Source organism: Protomyctophum parallelum, assembly GCF_964188405.1.
Source record: "Protomyctophum parallelum genome assembly, chromosome: 10".
Classification (NCBI taxonomy): domain Eukaryota; kingdom Metazoa; phylum Chordata; class Actinopteri; order Myctophiformes; family Myctophidae; genus Protomyctophum; species Protomyctophum parallelum.
The window spans coordinates 14,609,221-14,632,029 of NC_139704.1; the positions used below are offsets into that span (position 1 = coordinate 14,609,221).

The window sequence follows — 22,809 nt, forward strand, 5'->3', positions numbered from 1 at the left end:
CAAAGTTAATTTTGCCTGTCTTCCTAAAGCATATTGAATACGGTATATGAGATGCAACTGCCAAGAAATTCTGCCTACTGGTAAATCATAATAACTAATGTTCCAACCCTGCTCTTAACGGTTTACTGGTCAACTATCTTGGTTTTTACCATGTACACGTTAGTACACGTTAAACAATACAGTCAACAGCACCCATAAAATATACCGGCAAGCATTACCGCCAAATCAAAACAGCATCTCCTGCAATTCAACCACAAATTGTCAATACTAGTTGTACTGCAGCAGCTGGACGGGTGGGGTTTATAGACACAGACACAGTTTGTCAAAACATTAGTTTATCAATGGACAGACACAAACTAAAAACAGTCACTTAGCCACTTTCCCCTGGTCTATATTGGACATGTCATTATAGGTGAAAAACATAAAAGAAAAAAAGAAAAAGAAATGTTGATCTACAAGCTCACAATTTATTGTGAGCTTGAAGAATGGCCATTTTCATTGTACGACACAATTGTATGGTTAAACGGCAGTGCAGCAAGCTTTTAGAAGGCAGAAAAGGACAAAAGAAAATAAGAAAATGTAAGACTTTAACTGTCAGTGCTGCAATAGAGTGTAAAGCATTGTAGCCGTGCAATTTTTACACTCTCAGAGTTAAATGAACACTGTGGATTTTACTGTGTGGTCGTCAACAAAGCCATAGGATATTCTTGGATTGGGTCAGTGGTATACAGATTGAGATATGTAATTTGACAAAAGATAATCCCTGCCAATGTTCACATCAACACTTTTCAAAATGGCATCATTTATCATTGGGAATTCACTCTTCACAGCACTTTGGTTTATTTCCAAACCTAGACCTCTGGGTTTTTTGTGTATGATAGCAAAGAATGGTAAATACAGTATCACAACAAAAGGCATTTTTGTCAATTAATTGCATTACTGGAAAGAGTTTTACTTTTACTTTCTGCTGATGTTGGTCCAGTTTAATAATTTCATTATATTGTTTTGTCATGAATCCACATTTAAAAAACTTCTATTTGCGCCTGTGTCCAAATGTTTTTTTATCGAGTAGACTAGGCATCAGTAGATATGAACAGCGAATACCCCGAGTGATAAGTGACAGCCAGGAAAGACTGGATGACAACCATGAAGAGTACGTGTGGCGACTACTGGAGAGTCAGTGACAGCCCGGAGAGATGGCAACCGGGGCAGAACGGGATACGTTGAACTTAATGGAAAAACTCACACCCATGTGAAGTGAGGGGCGCCCTTATAATCATACATCATCATACATCACCTCATTCCGACCAATTAGAATTTGCGTCCTCACCTTCGTCTTCAATGTTACGCAATGTTTGTGATTACACTCAAAACTGGCCATTCATTATTAATAGCATTTAATGTTTGTGTTGGGACCAACACTCAAAACTGGCCATTCATTATCAATGGCATTTAATGTTTGTGTTAGGACAGTTTGTGTTTACACACACCCTCAAAGATGGACATAGGAGAGGCTAGCGCCCCTCAAAAATACCCCCAGGGTTGCCCGAGAGGGCGGGGAGGATGAGCACCCCAGTCGGACAGATACAACGGTAACAGACCCAGGCAACGGACAGTATGCAGGACTGGTCAGTGACTGTCAGCAGCAGAGACATATAAAGGTAGGTGTGAGAAGGTGTGTTCTCGAGAGGGGGCAACATTTTCCTGAGATTCATTGCGAAGCAAAGCGGAAGCATCCACGTGCGTCACAGAGCGGATGTTCGGGTCTGACAAGTCCAGGAAAAGATGCGCTGTGATGAAGTTAAAGGTATTTCACAGACAAAATGTTGATTTATAATGTATAATGTAGTTTTGTGTTAAAAGACTTAAGAGTTACTGTTAATTGAATTGTTATTAATACGAAGTGGCTTGTTATCGGCCTCCTGGTGGCGCTATAATAGGCGAATGTGAAAAGGAATGGACCACTTCTGCAAACTTTGGAAGCCAATCTTAGCCAATCAGGATGGAATGTAAAGAAATCGGACCGATCCGTCTAGATCAGGGGTGCCCACACTGTTTTGACTCGAGAGCCATTTTGAAAATGACCAACTCACACACAACTCTCGCTAACCTGTTACTGAGAGTTGAAAGCCTAGTATATACTGTATATACAACATATCAATTTGTCATCATGACGTAAAATAGACACTATGTCTATTTGCTCAGACACTATGACGTAAAATTCTCCATTCATTGTCAATGGGAATTTAATGTTTGTGTAGGATGAAGTTTGTGGACAGACACTAAAAGCTGGATATAGGAGGGGCTAGCGCCCCTCAAAAAATGTGTACTGCAAAAATCGGCCTCCTGGTTGCTCTGGCTTCCAGTGAGTGTGTGTGCACAGCTTCACTTCGATTGGGCCAACAGTGCCGGATATTAGCTGTACACAGACGCACAGACGGTCAAACACGCATGGACGGACAGATGGACAGACAGGGGCGAAAACATAGTCTCTGCCACACCTTTGGCCTGGCGGAGACAATAATAAAATAATACAAATACATCTTCCAATTCTATGGTAATCATGATCTATTGCTTTTTGAATTGCTTGTCATTATTCTGAGATGAGGAGAACTAGAAGAAAGAAGCAGGCCTGCTGCAGCAAATAATATGAAGTAGTAGAACAAAATACGAAAGACGGAGGAAAACAAAGACAGAATGAGATCTCCAAGTTCCAAACAGGAAGTGGAAGGGGGAGTAATGCGCCGGAGGACTCAAAGGACAGCTAGAAAGCCTCCACCTCATCCCCCGAGCCCCCCCCCCCCCCCCCTCCTCCCCCAGAGCCTCCTGTCCCCCCCCCCCAGGGGCTGGTGCTGCCAGGTGGACTCACACGGCTTTTGTCCAAAAATTGAATGAGAAATGATTACAGTGATGAGTCCAGCACCAGTGGGCCGCAAAATCACTATGTGCCAGGCTCCCTCTCTCTCAATCAAACTCACATTTTAGTAAGGACTCTAAAAGCCATGTTCTGGATCAAAAGAATCAAAAGCAATTTTAGACAGAGAAAGACACATGAAGAAAAAGAGGACAAAAATGAAAAAAAAGTACCAGAATTGAAGGCGACATACAAAAATTGTGTTCATGTTGACATGACAATCATGTGCATGAAGTGGCCTAGGGCGGCATCAATTTGAGACTCAAATAAATAAAAAATAAAGCATGTTGATTTATTCAATGTGCACATTTTGCTCAATGTGAGTGCTAAGTACCCAGTGCGTTAGATGAAATCCTAAGCACACATTGTACTGCAAAACGGTAACCTCACCTTGGAGGCCAGGGCTTCGACACTTTGTCTGCATATTCTCTCAATCTCTAGGTTCTCTTGAATGGTGTTGACCTCTTCAATGACCATGCGAGAAACTAGGAGGGGAGGGGGGAGAGAGGGAGAGAGAGAGAGAGAGAGAGAGAGAGAGAGAGAGAGAGAGAGAGATCCAAAGTCTATTTTATATTTATATAATGGAAAATGGGCCTACGTTATTTCTGAAGAACCAAACATTGCATTGCACTTTTTGGCTAAAGCATAAATTAGGTACTAACTTAATTAGACAGTGGATAAAAATGTTGAAGAGCATGAGTTATTGAAAAACTGTTATTCATTAGCCTTGGGTGTGTTTTTATTTATTTATTTATTCCGAAATAAATGTAATCATCCATGCTGGCACAAACATGTCAGTCTAAAAGTGTATTTATACCTGCCAACCAGCGCTGCCAGGGTAAACAAAATAACACTTTTAAGTTTAAGTTTCTTTCATATTATTTTATTTGTAAAAAGGTCAATTGTACTGTATTTGAAGGCCCTAGTAAAATATACTGGTTCTGTTCATAATGTATTGTCTCCCGTCTTTCCACAAAATAATAGAAAATGCTCGATAGTGGGCTCGATGAGAACCCGACTCGATAAGCCTGATCGATAAGGTGATCGTTATCAATAAAAATTAACGAGCTCCATCCCTAATCTCAATACATTGTCATCTTTACATTGAAGTGTTTGTGCTTATGGAACATCATAGAAGCCACTACATCTGACAGTAAGCTTAGCCTACAGTATGTACTTCTTGGGGAAGAAACACAATTATTGCCATTTGCCAGTCTGTTGACACAGCCCTATACACAAAATATAAAAAAGTGGGCGTGTAAAACTCGATCATGTCAACACAACACAAGGTTATTCTCAAAACTGCCATTCAAACTGATCAAGAAATCCAATTAAGACTTCCAAGTGAGTGGCACATAACTTTGATGTGTCATTTCACCAAGCAGTTAATTGACACTTGACATTGAAACATGTTTCTTCTGGATATTGTATTCCCCATTTGTGTAGCCTTCACACTAAAATGTTGTTACCAATGTTGTTCAGGGATTTTAATCAGTACGCCTAACCCGACTCCCCCAGCCCAACCTCCTCCTCTTCTTCAACGGCATCAACCAGGGCAAATCTGCTAGGCGTAAAGGCTGAATACACATTGGACAAAACTGTAAAGCATCAGGGCCATACATAAGTGTTTTGGAGCATTTGAGACCTTTTGATCCTGTATTTGAGGTTATACTTCACTTGACCCAACGTGAAAGGCAGTACCGTACGCAGTTTACTATGAAAACATTAATTTCCCATCAGTGTCACGCCTCCATATATGGTCACAACTCGCGACATCACGCCTCCTGACACTTCACGCCACCATAAAGATCACGACACTGACCTCATCAAACCCTGGATAGCCATACATGGAGAAGACTGGATCATCACCTACATCTGCATATATGGAGCCGGCCAGCAAATCTACATCTGACCTCACTGACACCAGATTAATAGTTTAACTTGTGCTTCTCAACTGTGCCATATTAAGAAGGTCTGTTGTTTCAGGCCTGAAAACATCAATTAAAAAAAGGCATTCCCAGACGATGCCCTAATACAATCCCTGTTAATCCCATATATGGAAATCCCTGATGTCATCAATATTAAGCCCATATATGGGAATGTCAATATATGGCCATATTGTCACAGACTCATGATAACCAGTGTGGTTTTCACGACGCAACACGAGTCACACTTGCAAATGAACCATGTTGGTACAACGGATCTCCATATGTGGAGCTGACTATCATCACCTGAATCTCTATACAGTATGAAGATCACGACACTGACCTGATCAAACCCTGGATAGCCATATACAGTATGGTTTGACATACTAGATCTGCATATATGGAGTCGGCTAGCAACTCTACATCTGACCTCATTGACACCAGATTAATAATTTAACTAACTAATTTAACTACACCAGAGCGCGCAAGTAATAGTTTTCGTCCAGTGCTTCGATGCGTATGTCGCCGTTTGATGTGTATGCGCCGTGCCAGCGTATGACGTAATGACTACTTGTGCTTGATATGGAAGTGGTGTCAGATTACATAAATGTATACATAGGGGCATTACCTTTAATCCTCCCGAAACTAAAACATATCGTCATTACGTCACCATCGAAAACCAATTACACCCTGGCATTGGGTCCTTTAATCCACATGTTTATTACGATTACATTGAGAGCTAGTTGTACCAGTTATACCCTGACGTCATATGCTGCTACGATACATACGCATCAAACGGGGCATACGCAAAGTAACCACAGTATACCGCTAATCAATTTACAAATTACATATACACAATATACATACAGGCATTTCCTTTAATCCACTCGACATGTCACCATCGAAAGCCGTCACTCATCCGTGTTCATTGTTGTTAATTACGTAACGAAAGAATGAATTTGAAATGCTTAAATAGAATTACCTTCATGTTCTTCAACAGATCTCAAAATAGTGTCAGACAGGTAAATACTTTTCAAGTAAGTAATCGAGCTGTATTCTAGATAGCCAGGACAAATCAGTAATCAGTAAATACTACTTTTTACCTCCAAAAACTAGGTACGTAGCAAATAGCTAAACCTAATAATTCAATATTTCAAACGTTCTTTCACAGAGAAGCTGAGATTTGACGGTTTGTAGCGGTCGACAGTATTGCTCGCTCTGCTTGCGCACTTGTGCAAGCAAGTAGGCACTCGACAGAGTGCAGTTCTTTCTGTGCCATCTACGAACATATTCGAACCCCTAGGCTAGGGTCAGGGGGGCAGTCAGACAGATATTTTGTGAAGCCACTAAGGAAATCGGGACTTCCTGAAAGTTCATATAATGGCCTGTTGTAGCGCTGTCATTGGGCCCAAAAAACCCCATAGCTCCATAGAAGTCCATGTATTTGGGCCCAACTTCACCTAGACTGTATTACCTTAATAAACATGGTCATGAATACTTTCTACTTCCAGTCACTAGTTTAAAGTCTCATTTCTCATGTCATAATATTCTTTTTGGAAAGTTATGGTCCCATTTATTAAAAGAATTACCATAAAGTCGCGTATGTTCTGAGGGGCGTGGCTACCGTTACAGTCTATGATCGGGAGCCACCCCCCGTTCGAGTCAAAATAAAAACCAACGAAGAAGAAGGGGGGAAGTCCCGCCTCGTTGTCTGGGCCAGCCAATGGCCAGCTGGGCCCAAACGGATCTTGAAAGATGGCGATTTACAATTCAAGGACTGACAGGCTTCATCTTATGTCCATATCAGACCCGGAGAACGCTTTGTCCATATATTTTACAGTCTATGGCTAGGGTACGGCAGGTGCCACTACGTACATGTTCGTAGACAACCATATACTCCATATATGAAGGCGGCGACCGGCAATTTACCTTTTAGCATTGTTCTGGTGGCTATGCAACGCCTCCGTCCCCGCCAGCTATGTTTTTTTTCTCCATCCAGCTCCATTGAGCCTCCATTATAATCATTCATTCAAAGCCCTGTATCTCTAAAGCTTGGGGTATGAGCTAATGCTAACTATCACTGTGCTCACAACAACAGCCCCCACTTCACTGATTACCCGGAAATGAAACCGAGGCTCATAGACTGAGAGTGAACGGCTGGCACAGGTTAGGTGTGCTTATGCTACCACCTAGCGGGCAAAAAAAGAGTTAAGAAGCTCTGTTGTTTCAGTGTGACCTCGCCCTCAATGCGTCTTACTGGTACATATATAGGGTTGCTCTGTGCACCATAGAAGCCTTCAGTGCCACAAAGCCATGAGAGTTGCAACAGCTATAAAATCACTTTAATAACTTTAGAAAATATAAATATTCAATTTATATCTTCCAAGGATATGGCTGAAAGTACATTATGCTCAGTATATTGTCGGTTTCACAGTCGATTAGCAGGAGAAGTCTGTCGAAGGTTCATTCCAGTCTGATCTGCTGTGAATTCTGCGGCTGAAGGAGTTGGTCATTTACAGCGCACTCACTTGGACCTAATTGTGAGCAATGACATTTTATTCTGCGTACAGAAAAGTGACAGGATATAGTTAACTTTGAATTCATGTGCTATCCCAATGTGGTGTGAAAAACGTTTTTTGTTAGCATTCAAAATCTCTTGCTCTAACCGTTGCCATTATATTAATCTGTAATAAGTATAACACCTTAGCACAATGAGGATGCACTTCTTGCCACTTAACTACTAAATATTGTGGTCGAGTAGGGGAGAAATTAGGCATTAATGCTGTTACTTTGGGAAATTCCTTCCCCCCAGTGACACATAATTAAAACTTGATGAACGCCTGTGCAGGCCGATATCTGAATCCCTCTGGCACCCTTTCCACATCAGTCATTGAATAGCACTTAGCTGCCAGTTTCAACACATCCTTGTCTATGTTGCTCCCCCTCAATAATGCTATGGCCACAGCCACACTCAACGACCAGCAAAGATGCCTTGAACTAAATGACATGTTAATTGTAATTATTGGTAGCCATGGTAAATAAACAGTAGTGTATGTGGAAAATGTATCATCGTAAGATGACGGGGACTCTGACAATTGGCAGTCTTAATTGTGAGTTTTGGCCTCCCCATCAATATTCACCCCATCTTTTTTTTTACCCCGCTTTTTTGCTGGCCTATTTTTTCATCGTCCTCTCAAGATAGACAGTGATTACCCCCCATGTTGACGCTCTACATAATGGTATCAGCGGCGCCAACTGTGTAGTGAATTAAATTGTATCTGCAGCCGCTTCGAAGCCTTGATGAGGGGGGCAGATGCCTTTGTGGTGTTATCATTATAACACAATGGTCATGTTGTCATCAACCTTGCCATCGCCAATTGAAAAGACATGATTGTGTGTTGGGCGGCTTTTTCTCCCTTCCTCCCACAACCCCCCCCCCCCCCCCCCTCCCTCCACACAGCCCCTCTGCCCGCTTCGTTGTGAATAGCAGCAATTTTCTAAGAGCTATGAAATCACGTAATAGGTCCTAATATGCAGCTGCTTGGCATAGTGAGGCAGCCGCTATTAATGTGGAAGTGAAACACAATATTTGTTTTGGCTGGAGAATCGCTGAATATATGAGCAGCACGGGCCAGATTTATTCATATGAAAATCTGCACAACTGCCATGATTACAAAGACAAACTATTTGCTCTATCTTTTGACATGTGGAACCAACCCGCCATCACCATTTATATTCACCCTGCGCTTAAGTGGTCATAGCAATGCATTCAACCTTTAAGAAAAATCATTTTGCAAAATGAAATAGTAGGCCAAAACGTTTGAGACACATTTGTAGTGTCGGTAAACACCATGATGATAAAAGTACAGTACCAGCAGTATCTCTGAATGCTATAATTTGTGGCATAGTCACAACTGATTGGGTTTGTAATGAAAGATCCAATGAATGCGGTCTTACAAGGGATGTCAACACGTGCTGTAATAAAGAAAAATGCAGTTTGAAAAGTCGATCAAAATGTATGTTGTTTCAAACTTCATTATGATAATTCCTGCTTAGTACTGGCTTAGTTTGATTATGCACGTGGGCCAGCAAACACAGCAATCTCCTAGTCATAATTCAAATAAATGTATTACTAAATGTAATATTCTTAATCTTGTTTTCCTTAACAAGTAAACAGACTCTCAAGCATTACCACAGTTCACTTCATGTCACACCAGGTGTCACAGTAAGCATTACCACAGTTCACTTCATGTCACACCAGGTGTCACAGTAAGCATTACCACAGTTCACTAACTGAGTCCTTTCTAAAAAGGACAACTTTAGTTTTTTTCAACCAAGGTTCATGTTTTAGGTTGTTAATAGATGAGTGTAAATTTTGTTTTATTTGCTGCTTTCTTTTGTTTTAGCGATTTTAACTATTTTTGACAGGGGGGGCGGGGGCATTCGAACAATTTCTTTATTAATATTTACTATAGCCCTACTAGACCCCAGGAAATTACATATGGCCACACAATATCACTGGATCTACTGAATGTGAAGGGAGGTACTAGGGGGATGCCATACTGTGTGTTGTAGGCTCAATGTCAGTTTGTCACCTCCTCCTTGACATTCAATAGATCCTGTGATCTTTTGTGGCCAGATGTAATTTTATGGGGTCTAGTAGGACTATAGTAAATAATAATAAAAAATAAATCGCTATAAAAATTTGTAAAAATAATACATAGTTAGCCCCATGTTCGAATACCCCGGCCCACCTGTCAAAAATAGCTAAAATTAAAGAAAGCAGCAAATGAAACAAAATTAACCCTCATCTTTTACTTTCTCTAATAACATGAACCTTGGTTGAAAGAAACTAAAGTTGTCCTTTAAGGTTAATAAAGTTTAATAAAGCGCAGCACTACAGTAACCCACCCAGGCAAAGGTTAGCACATAGTTTGAACTGATCATTGTGCAGAGAGGAACAATACAGTTCCTTACAAAACACTGTGGAAAAGGTGAAGCTAGCAATTACATGACATTTATTGAAAAGGACGAGATAGCAATGGGCTCCTGTCTGTGACAATGTGCATGATGCAGGGAGCTCGGACAGAGATGGCCACGTGTACAAATGTCAGCTAACATTTAAACATGATTGTCGGATTCTGCCTTAATAACCCTGGTGTACCCGGACAGGCTTATATATGGTTAAATCATACTGGTATGGCAGTGTCGTGCAGCAAAAATAGCGCAAGTTGTGTACTTGAAGACAGGCTATTTTCTTCAATCTTCATACAACGGTGTCTGGCTTAAAGGGATACACCCCCAAAATGACCTTTTTTCTATCAATTACTCACCCCATGGAGACTTGAATTAATGGATTTTTTTGGCACATTCCTAAACCAATACTTTGATGGCCACCAATGGTTCTATATGGAGACTCAAAGGAGACTCTTTGCATCTCGATAGGGAACCACTGCTGGTCATCAAATTAAAAATATCCATGATATTTCATTCAAGGCAAAATGCTAAATACAAAAATAATACATTTGGGGTGAACCACTCCTTTAAGTGCTTAAACCTGATCTAAGCGATGATGTTGCGCCGGCAGATGACCTCACCTCGCTGGAAGTCACTCAACTTCTTGATGGCTTGGTCTCGCTCCACCTGCATGCGTTCACACTGACGGTCATTGTAGGAGACACAGAGGAAACAGTCTTTAAACAGTAAGCACAGACAAACACTGTACATTTACACACGTTGAACGTGACGATTAAATTATACTAAAATGTATCTGCAAATATTTCACATCAAACTATTCATTTGGTGATGCCTCTTTCATACAAGTTTTATTTGCGGCAAAAAAATCAACCTGAATATCAGTTCATCGCTTTGTTATAGGTCACATTCCCACCTAATACTTCGGTAGACTTGATGCGATTGGGCGGAGAAGTTGGGATTCTTGCATATTTAATTTGCTGCGGTTTGCCTTCACACTGTCATCCGCAGCAATTGGAAACGCAGCAGGGGGGACCTTTATCAATGTGCTCCATTCATAAACTATAGCCTACACAGTGAAATCTATGGTGATAAAATTATACTCATAACGTGCATGTGTCGTGCGTGCCGTCTCGTGTGTGTGTGTGTGTGTGTCCCTCTCTCTCACTATACGCACGCAGCCACGCACTGTTCTTTTGGGCATGGAGGCACAGTGCTGAGCACACTGATATAACAGACAGCAGCGCAAAGTTTATCGAGATGAAAGTCCCTACTCCCCAGTCCCCACACAGTGACAGAACTCCATGTTTACGGTACGCACAGACAGACAGACAGAATATTCTGTAGGTTACACTGCAGTGTTTTGTCCTTGCAATTGATTAATGTACTCGTCCTCATTTCGATCAGGGCTTCAGTCTCCTCATTCGACCACGTCTATCCACGGTAACGGGACATCTTTGCGCTGCGTGAAATATGCCTTCTCCGTCTCCAACTGTGTTTAGCTCCTCACCCGCCACATTGTTTGCTTCATTTCCTTTATTTGCAGCGGATTGCATTCCCACCTGCACCGAATCGTAATCAAGTGCGATTGGAAGCGAATGCTTCCAATCGCGTAGAGTAGAATGCGGTTCTTTGATGCGCATTAGGATTCGAATGAGCCTTCATAACTGCCAAATGAAGCAGGATTCGTTTTAATCGCAGCAAAGCTTTCTGGTGTGAATGTCACCATAGTCACGTTCTGTGTGATATCCAACAATCCAACAATCTTCTTATAAATAATTTATAAGAAGAAAAACAAAACAAATGATTTGTCACGATCCGAGTTGGCTTTGTCCGCGGCGTAACCGTCTTTAAATAAATACTTTAAGAAAAGCCTGTGGGCAAAATGCATTGAGATTCATTTCCTGGGCCACTCGTTGTTCTGAAAGGGGGAGGGACTACGATGCTCTATAGGCTAACAGAATACAGTATGTTAAAGTTGTAGTTTTAACACTAACCTCCATTGTTGCTCTTTCTTGTTCTCTCTGTAGGCCCTCATACTCCTGAACAGCTGTGGAGAGCAAAGGATGCCAGTCAGTCATCTTCAGTAAATCATATAGAGCCAAATACATTTGAACACATGCTCATCCACCTAAAGAGCAAGACTTAAAAATAAGTGGGAATTCCTCCAGCATGTGATTAATTACTCATCCAGTGACTGGATGTGTCAGTATATGACTAATATTGGAACGTAAAAAAAAAAGATCAGGGACAGCACCCACATTTTTACAATGAAGACGGTAACCACTAACCAGCCCGTTTGTGTTGACACACAATTAGAATAAGAAAGATTGATTTTTCCCCCATCTAACATTACAACGAACGGTCAAGAAGAATATGGTATTACCTAAATAACACAAATTAATTATTAGGCCTACAGAAATTATATTAACATGGGGTGGCTTGACTGGCTTCACATGGTTTCATATCAGAAGTGTCTACTCTGCACTGAGGGACAATCTAACAACACGATTTCTACTATTCCAAATTTTGTCAGTTTACTTAATGCCCTATTGAAACGCCTAAGGCACAGTGACAGTTGTCCATACAATGAATCCAGTAGCTTTATTACCCTTCATGTCACATCATACTGCAACTTTTTCATAGGCCAGTTGAGGTGACTGTACTGTAGCCCCCCTACCGGTAGGTAGGCCTACTAACATTTCAACCGATCGTTTAATACCCCTTTATGGACAGATTTAGTCCTTTCCTCACCCAAAACGATCGATACAAAATTACATTGTCATGATCGGCGCCAAAGCATTTTTCAAAGGGCACATGTACAGGTTGTAAGGTTACACTGTTACACACTACTCTCTATAGTCTATTGCATAGAATTCCGACGGACCATGGGCCGATATAGGTCGAAATTCTTGCTTTTATGGAAGTCAAAGCCTTTGTGAGTAAAGAATGAACGGTTTGCTTGGCATGTCCACTTTCAGATGGACTTTGCCCTCGAACACAAAACCCTAACAAACTGGACAGTTTTACGAACAAAAGCAGTTTTGACATCACGATTCAGGGTTTCAAGATGTTCCGTAGTTGACACACTAATAAATTGTGAGTCGACATGATTACATTTATTAATAACAATTCTTCTGAATAGCAGACTTCAAAGCTGAGGTGGAGGCGGGTGACACGGCTGTCAATGGAATACTTTTTTTAAACGGTCAATAATATATTGTCCAACACAAATCTCACCTTGGTTCGCGAAGCCTGCAATAAGATGTATTTTCTGCAACTCTTCTGCAGCCATAATACGATCAAATAAATCTGCAACTCTCACTTTGATGATCTTAAACAGCTGGGGCGTGCAACAGGAAGTGCCAAGGATTGGTGCACCTGCGCATTCATAACAGGTAGCATAGAAGTAGTGTAATCGCACAGTTCCTCTGACATCATAACTAAATGTACAGTTAGTTTATGGTATTATCATAAGTTCATAACAGTTACATATTAATACAATTCAATTCCTGCATTCATAAAGGGACGGGTAGATCGTTACCGGTTGCTGCAAAGCAAAACGCTGACAGTGTTGCACAAATTAATCGTACGTTAAAGCATTTATAATAAGTAAACCTATTGTAGGCCTACATTAATACAGGAATGATGTTCATATGAGCAACAAGTGTTGAGCTAAACTGAGTGAGAAGCAGTGTAAAAACAAAGAATAAACTGAATAAAAAACTATTTTTTAAGCAAAGTGCATTATCTGTTAAGATGTTCTTACAGATATGGACAGACAAGATAATTCCAACATAATTTAATTTATTCATGAACAGGAAATGAACAGGAAAACATTCGAATCATTCCGCACACAACATAGAATGGACTTCTGCAAACAGATGGGAATGTTTGTGTATATACTGTATATATATATATATATATATGAAGAATTTATATTTTACAACACTCAAACATGACAGAAATAATGTAAACAGCAAGTATTCTTTTGAGTTTGTCCAGTGTCTGTCAACCCAATTACCTCATCAACGTGTTGGCTGGTAACTTGATCAAGGGATTTTGTAAAGAAGTAAAATTCCTTGAACAAGCTGTAGCCACTGAAATGTGGCACGGTGCAACAACTGCCATGGGAAGAGAAACTCATGTAGATTTCATATACTTTATTTTTTCGTTTTGTTTTTGGTGGGTGAATGGACTCCCACAATGTTTAGTAAACAAAAAAAGATAAAAACTCCAGCACGCAACATACCCCAATAAATAATGACAAATCTACTGTACGATTTCAAGGGTACGTTTACATGTTGCACTAAGGTTTACACATTAAACACACTACAGACGATATTCAAAGAAGATTCCTGGACACAGATACAGTACAATACATCCACAGAATGGGGATTAGGGAAGGGCCGAGCTCGCTTGTTACAGGTGGTGTCAGGACCTGAAAAGAGATGCACTGGTGGGTGAGGAGAACAAGGATGAGGGTGGGTGAGAGGGATTTGACAACACCAGTCTCACTGCCCCCCTGGGGTACGGGTTTGTAGGGTGGAAAGAAAGGAGGGTGAGAATGGAACCAGAGCATCCCGTCCACTAAAGTGGACCTCATTTGCGTGCAGCAGACTCCCTGGGGTAGAACTCGGCGAGGGTGCTCTGGGGAATCCTCTTCAGCATCTCTTTAGGGAAAATTCTGAGCAGCTGCCAGCCGATGTCCAGGGTTTCGTATACCGTCCGGTTGTCGTACGGGCCTGTCCAGAGTACAGAACAGCAAACACACTGGTAAAACCTCTACACTGAGACTGCAATCTACACAGATGCATCACCTGGACACCCACGCAATATTGTCTTCGTTTGATTGAATGAATACTTTATTAACAGTGTGCAGAATAGTAGAGTAGTACAATTGACCCTTCGCCAAGCCCCACCCACTCCACTCTGCCAGACCTTGGTCTGGGCAAGCTGTGCTTCTCACCCATTGATATGCATGTTAAAGCCCCTCCAGACAGCACAGATTCCTTCACGATTAAATTACGGGATTTATCCTTATAAATAATCAATCATTTCAGTAGAAAGAGCTTCAAAATGTCTTCTGACATTATTTCAGTAAACTAGAAATACGAGGAAATGTAGAGGGAGAAACAGAATCCAACTCAATCAACTTTAATGTCCGACAGGATTTTTATTTTTTCATGTAATGTGCGGTAAGACTATGGTGATTATTAGTATTATTGCCATCACCTGGGTGGGTCAGTCGTGTAACTTTCCAGACGCTTTCCCAGCTTAGCAACGGTTACTAAACTATTGTGACTTATATTCTGCTTGAACGTTGGTAACTTTATGTTGTATTATATTGTGTTGTACGCATCAGTAAGATAAGCCTCTCATGTGAAATGTGATTCGGTTTGGAAATATCTATCTATTCCAAGGACAGATGTGTCACAATCGCTGCTTTATAACATCTGTCATTCTACAGACATGTTGGCCTTGGTTTCAGAAAGCAGAACAAAAGCCTTTTCATCCTATTTTGGTAACTGGCAGCATCTCTATCTTATGCAACATGAAAGCAACAATCTGTCGTCTCATCAACACTAATGAGACTTACACAAAGGTATAAATTCTGTGTCATGGTAACAAATGCGGAGACTAGACAGATGAGCAGAAAACATACAAAACATGAAAGAATACCACGGCCGTCGGGATAAGAATTGTAAAGGAAAAAAATAATCTGATTGCATCATCATTAAAAACAAATTAATATAAATTTCAGGGACCTACGCTCTGCTACATCTTGAGAAATTTTGAAATTAAAATAATGAACAGTGTGGAAAGCCTCACTTCTCCCCATAGGGGCTGTCAAATATAAACAGTTGCACGTCTGTTGTACAAACTACATGTCCCGACCCGACACCTGCACCGCACAACTGACACAGCCCTGAGTAAGAAGATCCTGCATGGCAGAGATCTGTGCTCTGAGAAGTGTAGCCTACTTTTCTAGTCTTCTTTTCCACTCCTGGTGTACTGTGCTTTTGGTTTCGAGGTGATTACATCCACTTACCCTGAGCAATGAAGTTCTTCTCAAACTTCTGCAGGAACTCAAGGTACAGCAGATCATCTGAAGTGAGAGCCTCCTCGCCGACGACAGCCTTCATAGCCTGGACGTCCTTACCAATGGCATAGCAGGCGTACTGGTAGAAGACACAAAGCAACGTTCAGTCAACACATACAGGTTTAACTCAGGTCTATGATTTATAACATTTGTGAGGGGATGCAAAACTGTAATGCATTTATTCTTCTCCCATGGCTTTTCAGGGGCTACAACGTTTTTAGTAGAATTATTTTACCAGCTGATTAGAGACATCGGCATGATCCTTCCTGGTCATTCCTTCACCAATGGCAGACTTCATCAAACGCGACAGTGACGGCAACACGTTGATAGGTGGGTAGATCTACCATAAAGCACACAGATGATATTCAGATATTGTAAAATTCCAAGAACTTTGCACACCAATAAACAACTTGCAACTTGAAAGTTATGCTATTTAAGTTGCATCACTAAATGGTTATAGCAATACAACCTAAGGTTATACCAAAATACATCGCTCCACACGTCGCAAACTCTTGTCCCTTCTGGCACCAAAACTATGGAATGCACTTCCCATTGCAATCAGAACTGCAGCTTCACTCCCAATCTTCCACCGTAGTCTGAAAACGCACCTCTTCAGACTCCATCATGGACCGTAGCACTTGCCCTAGGCCCGACGACCTTACAGGCGTATGCAAACTTATGTAACTTAGATAGCATTTTATGTAGACTTATAGCATTTTATGTAGACATAGCACTATATAGTATGCATAGTTTCATTATGATATTCCACTACGTTCTTAGCTTACATATGATTCATGATAACTACTTATGTATATGATTTATTGCCATGCTTTTTTGTTCTTGCTTAATATAAATAGCTCTGGATCTGCTAAATGCCTAAATTGTAATGTCAGGGTCTGGAAACTGTGCCTTCCAGTCTGGGAAGTGATATCAAAGCCAATATCAGGGACAGCCTAAACTGAAAGTAACAGCATGGAATAACCCATTTCTAGAACTAGGATAGCCTAGTAACATTCCAAAGACAGAGCAGTCCCTGCACCTGATATTGAGAAAGGCTGCTTCAAAGGAAATTTGAATGAATAGATGACTAGTGGCTAGAGCTGTACCTGTCTGTTATGCAGCTGTCTGTCAACATAGACTTGTCCCTCAGTGATGTATCCAGTCAGATCAGGAATTGGATGGGTGATGTCTGTCAGAGCAGAGACAATACATTAGTATTAAACTATTAATTAATCTGTTGTATTTACTAACAAGCTATTCAACAATCGAGGCAATTAACCAATCCCTCGCCATCTGTGCAAGCAGTATATGCAATATGTTAATGCCACCATTTAGATGGTATATATGTCACAGAAAACGTAACACTTTTCAAATCAGTTCAGGAAGCATCACGCAGGAGGGACAACTCAACCGTATACAAAATTCATATTATCAAGTTGTAAAACAGTCTCAATCAAATGTATCTGGTGCTCTGGATCAACAGTGTTAAAAGCAAATTGCAGAATTGCCTCCCTGTGATGCTTAAAAAAAGAGAAGCCCATTCAAACAGATTGGGGAAGCCATTTAGAGAAGTTGCTATAATAAACGTTGGCATAAGAAATGTCTCCCCCAGCCCTTCAACCACTGACTCACCAAGAGGGCGACACGTGTAATGCATACACACACTAACAGAACGTTTAGATATTCACAAAATGAGATTTAGCGAACTTTAAAGTTCTGTGTAATCTGAATCTTCCTTTAATCGTTGATCCTTGTACATCTTTTATGTAGGTCAACTGAGTTCAGAAACTCAACTAGAGAGAGACAGACAAATATAAAAAAAGTGAATGGCAGTAGGAATTCTCATCTAATTCTGGATAGCACAGGAAGGCATTAATATATACACTTAAGTGCTCTGACCATCGTTTGGCATGGTGAGGATGGGGATCTGGGTGATTGAGCCATTCCTGCCCTCAACTCGGCCGGCACGCTCATAGATGGTGGCCAAATCTGTGTACATGTAACCAGGAAAGCCACGACGGCCAGGCACCTCCTCCCTGGCAGCAGACACCTGGGTTAGGGTAGGAAATAGTTGTTAGAGAGAGGGCTCATAACATATTCACATGGTGGCTATTTTGCCCTTATATTATTACTTCATACTCTAGAACAGTGGTTCTCAAAGCGAACATAGACCGTCTTCACACTAGTGGACAATTGGACATGCCATTTCCAAAGCAGACAATCGTGTCCAAACAAACAGACATGCCAGTTTGTCAATGCAGCATCACAGTGATTTGTGCTGCTTAGTTCATGAACTGTGCACACACACACACACACACACACACACACACACACACACACACACACACTGTAACTTAATATTGATAACACATTAGACATGGATGCCATGCTGTTATAAGACTAAAGGCCCAATCTAGACGATCTATGCATCAGGGGGTGTGTACGCCTCAATTTCGCTAGTTAGACTGTGTGCAAAGCTCGGCGGTAGGGGAAATGGGGTTATATTAAGTCTTAAAATTAGTCATGGGTGTGTTTTGGGCATAAAATAAATGTCACCAATCAGTGCCTTATCCCCTTTCTTTAGAGCAAGGTGCACTTGAAATGGCACATTTCTATTGAAACGACGGATTGGAGGAGACATGAACAATTTTGGAAATGGAAATGTAAAAGTGTGTGACAATCAAGCAGCATTAATAATGTGATACAGCCCAATAATTTCAGGAGACGGGGGAAACTGGCATTTTGGGCACGCACAAAATCACACCTTCCTCCACACTCATTTAGATTATGTCCAAGACACATCCGTGATATCTTGACATTATAAACTAAATAATCACACGCATTATGTTGTGTTCTTTATTTAAACCACGTAACATGGATATGGAGGACTGTGACTTTGTCAGTCCTGTTGAGCATAGATAAAAGAATGCCTGCCAGGAGGATATGGATTCACGACATTCTTACGCGAGAGATTCGAAAATTTGAAAAAATGTTATCAGCTGAAATAAACTGCTTATTTAAGTAAACAGCTAATTTCTATTACTTTCTTCGCCACTCTGGTCTTCAAAGATGCAGAGAAGTTTGCATTATTATTCACGAGTCACGACACATTATTGAAAATGATTTAAATGCCCTTTCTGTTGAATTCGGATGGATTTTTGATAGCAAGTATGAGAGCGTACACGTGATCACTAGCCAGAACAACTTTAATTACCTTTTTTTAATCTATCATCTACCCATATTTACTTACATTACTGTATCAATCTGTTCTCCTATATGGCAGTGAATTCTGGACCCTGAAGCCAACTCTGCAGAAAGCTCTAGACGGGTGCTACACCAGAATGTCACGTGTAGAGCTCAACATTAATAAGAGTACACGTTACCAACGAGAATCTGTATGCCGGAATATTCAGGGTGAGCGACAAAATAGCAGCCAGGAGAATGAGACTTGCAGGACACTGCCAAAGACACCAAGAGCTCCCAGCCAGCAAACTGGTGCTGTGGGAACCAACACATGGGCACCGGTCACGAGGACGTCCCATACTAACATATGTGGATGTACTCAAGAAAGACGCAGGAGCGCAAAACACCAACGAGCTGGCCGGATATATGGAGAACCGGGATGATTGGAAGTGACGATGGAAGGCTCGTCTGAGGACGACCTAGAGAGAGACTGTCTTACGATTTGTGTTCATTAGTAAATGTATGCTGTGAGGAACTGCTCCGACTGGTGTTGCCGTCATAGAGAACGTCATTTTCTTACACGTAGATTGAATACCCTTACTCTAGTCCTCAGAGTATACCAAAGCCCCAAACATATATCTGCTATTTTAATGCTTATTGTGCCCAGGACGTCCCCACATGTCTTCACAATTACACCCATACTGTAGGTATAAAACCGGCTCACTAAAATTCATTTTTTGACAGCGGTGCCTTGCTCAGAGCTCCCGGACATGTTTTGCGCATACGCGCAGCCATTCACTTCCTTGTTTACGGGCCAACAAAACTTGCTATTCTCTGAATCTACGGCGCTCTCCATGGTTTATTCAGAACGCCGGTGTTCTGTCCTAATGCCATGTCCAGGGAGTGGCGTCAGTAGGCCCTAGGCCACCCCTCAACTCAAATCTTCTGGAGGTCCCTGGAACAAAATATTTTTGGATGAGAGGTCAGCAGTCAAATACATACACATTTTGGTGGTTCTTGGCATGAATACGTTTGAGAACCACTGATATACCATAGCAACCTTAGTTTTCAGAAAACTGAGGATTTACAAGGCATTTGTAGAATCAGCCTCAGGTCTTAATGGGTTAAGAAGACCAACACGAACACACCCATGGGTGCTAACTGCACAGAAGATACTTCTACAAGTAATTTATACAACATGGGCACTGGGCATGAAAATTACAACTATGTCAGTTGGAAAATAGCAATGATAATTGCACAGTGTGTATCGCCATCTTGCGCTGGATTGGGCCCTCAGTTATTATAATCTTGAATATCAAAAAAAACTATTAAAAAAAAACTAAGAAATGTACGTAGTTTGAGAATAAAATTGTAGTTTTTAAAATCGGTTAGTTCACAGGAGGCAAACGGCAAGTTGCAGATTATTATTTGTCCACCTAAAAATAAAATGAGAAAAAGAAAATCCCTGTTCTATTAGTTGCTTTTGAAGAGAATGTGGCATTCATCCTTGGGCCCAAAGGTTGATGAGGGAGCCAAACACTTGTGAACTGTGGATTAAATGCAAAACACGTGAATGGGAATAGAAGTTAAATGTTAATGTCGTCCTGGCTCTTTGTAAGTGGCTAAATACCCGTATCTTTATTATTGCAGCGCATGTGTCAAGGTTATGGACAGAGAAAGAGAAGCGCTCTTTCACATGCACATACACCATTTAAAAACCTGCTTTGTGTTGCCAGCATATTGAGACAGCAAAACGTACAACATAAAAGGATTATTAAGACGCATAAAAGGAAGAGGCGAGAAGGCCTGTCTTCTCACCACAAATAGGAAGGAGGGCAGTGGGGGTGGAAGAGCCCTCCCCCTTCCTTTTAGAGGCAAGCCAGCGAGAATAATGAAGTTAAGGTATTTCCTACAAGGCTGAAGGACACGTTATCCTCCCTTTCAGCAAGGGACACGAGACATTAGTGAGTTTATCACCCATCTGCAAAACCTCTCACCAGATGTCTGGAGTTGGTGTGAGCAAATGCATTTACACCCTAAATTTGCTCCTAGCCAGGGAAATGTCAAGCACTTTAGGGATTATTCTAAATGTCCTGTGCATGTTTACCGTCCGTTGTGTTAGGCATGTAGATATTTTTCACAATGCTGATGACCAAAATTATATATGCGTTTGGATTTTTCAAAATGCTGATGTTTCTGATGAGCACTATTATAAGTGTGTTTTCGTCGTCTATCTAGTTGTCACACTTCAGCAGGGAATACCTGCAGGTACGTGTCAACACATTCCTTGTGCACAAACTGGAAAGATTATATTCATAGGGCTTCGAGTTGACAGTTCGGTGAAAATTTGTAAAATCCATTCAAAATATGAAATGATATAGCATAGTCATGTACAGTAGTCTTTATTTATTACTTAGAATTTTGAAGTAAACCTGTTTCAAGAAAAGGGTAAACAGCATGTCTACAAATCTATTCTTGAAAAATGTCTGACTATTTGCATACCGGTAGATTATTTAACACAGGAAGATCTTTTTCATGAATTTTACTTTGAATAATACAAATATTTCGTATGAAAACAATTCACATAGTTGATGCACCATTTATAGGACTATGACAAGTTTGAGAAGGAGCACAATAACAAGAGTGTTACATGGCATGATGGCATGACTCTAGCAGGTCAAAGAACAGCTGCCCGATTGATATTATGTACAGTACTAGAAGAATCAGCCTCGTCAAGGCTACAGTAAATACCACAGTATGAAGTGAGTGACGGTTCACAGTTCATAAACCACCAGTATTTATATTGCTGTAAGTGTCCATAAAGTGCTTGTTGTCCTGAGCACCAGCGTCTCTTTTCCCCAATGAGCAGAGAGCGTATGTAGGCACCTAAAGACCACCTTTGTGTGTGGCCGCTCCTAGCAGTTTTAGTTGAAAATCTCCACTTCAATGCTCCACTTCAAAAACCCATGTGCAGAGCTGAGCGCAAGATGAAGCTCCTCAAGGCACTGCCAGGGGAAAATGCTTTATGGAGTTATGGACACTCGCCCTAAATTCATTGAGTCAAGCATGTAAACGTTTTGATAAATCATCAAGAAAATATTTCTTGTTATTTAGAAAATGGTGGTCCGACTGAATTGCCACTTGGCACTGCATACAGTATATGTGGGCATATGGGTCAGATTGGTGGTTCTGGACAACCGCTGATCCAACAGACACCACACTCATTTGGGTGATCTACAACACCTATGCCGAGTTTGAAGTCGATTGGTCGGAAGCGTGAAGGAAAGATTTTGATTTTATAGAAGGACTAGACTGGTGCCCCGGCCTACTCGGGAATGATGCAAGTTGGGAACGCATGCCCCACCGTTTATGCAATACCCATTGTCGGAGTACCTTTTGTAAACGCCTGTCTGTCCGATTGATGCCCATATATGGAGATACCCAAAGGATAGACATGTATCTACTGCTTGTTATGGACACCACTTATGTGAACATAACTTTTTTGCGCTAGTTCTCAGAGGAGCACCTGGAGATGTTGCTTGGTGCGCACTGTGTGTGGACGTCTCTACTCAACCACAACATTGCTTTAGCCAGCATGAGATTGCACATGAACTGAGGCCGCACTGAGGCGCTCCAACACAGATAAAACTAGTAGGAAATGTCACGTAAATTGCATGCTGGTTTCATGATTTGAGGCTTTTTGTTCGAAA

General features: G+C 41.1%; 2 protein-coding genes across 4 annotated transcripts in view; both read right to left on the bottom strand.

Annotated features, from left to right (window-relative positions):
• The window catches only part of shtn1 (shootin 1), a 40,980-nt gene extending 27,828 nt beyond the window's left edge, over window positions 1–13,152 (bottom strand). For 2 of the 3 annotated variants that reach the window (XM_083774700.1, XM_083774699.1), the window contains exons 1-4: window positions 13,054–13,152; window positions 11,811–11,863; window positions 10,437–10,497; window positions 3,305–3,399 (exon numbers count right to left, since the gene is read on the bottom strand). In XM_083774700.1, coding sequence (XP_083630826.1) covers window positions 3,305–3,399; window positions 10,437–10,497; window positions 11,811–11,863; window positions 13,054–13,108 — 264 coding nt within the window. In that variant the 5' untranslated portion in view covers window positions 13,109–13,152. Of the gene's footprint in view, window positions 1–3,304; window positions 3,400–10,436; window positions 10,533–11,810; window positions 11,864–13,053 lie in introns of all 3 variants that reach the window. The other variant, XM_083774701.1, reaches the window with a different exon arrangement.
• A 491-nt stretch (window positions 13,153–13,643) lies between these two features.
• The window catches only part of atp6v1ba (ATPase, H+ transporting, lysosomal, V1 subunit B, member a), a 43,244-nt gene continuing 34,078 nt past the window's right edge, over window positions 13,644–22,809 (bottom strand). The window contains exons 10-14 of the mRNA XM_083774444.1: window positions 17,816–17,966; window positions 17,023–17,105; window positions 16,152–16,256; window positions 15,866–15,995; window positions 13,644–14,558 (exon numbers count right to left, since the gene is read on the bottom strand). Of these exons, the coding sequence (XP_083630570.1) occupies window positions 14,416–14,558; window positions 15,866–15,995; window positions 16,152–16,256; window positions 17,023–17,105; window positions 17,816–17,966 (612 nt within the window). The 3' untranslated portion in view covers window positions 13,644–14,415. The remainder of the gene's footprint in view (window positions 14,559–15,865; window positions 15,996–16,151; window positions 16,257–17,022; window positions 17,106–17,815; window positions 17,967–22,809) is intronic.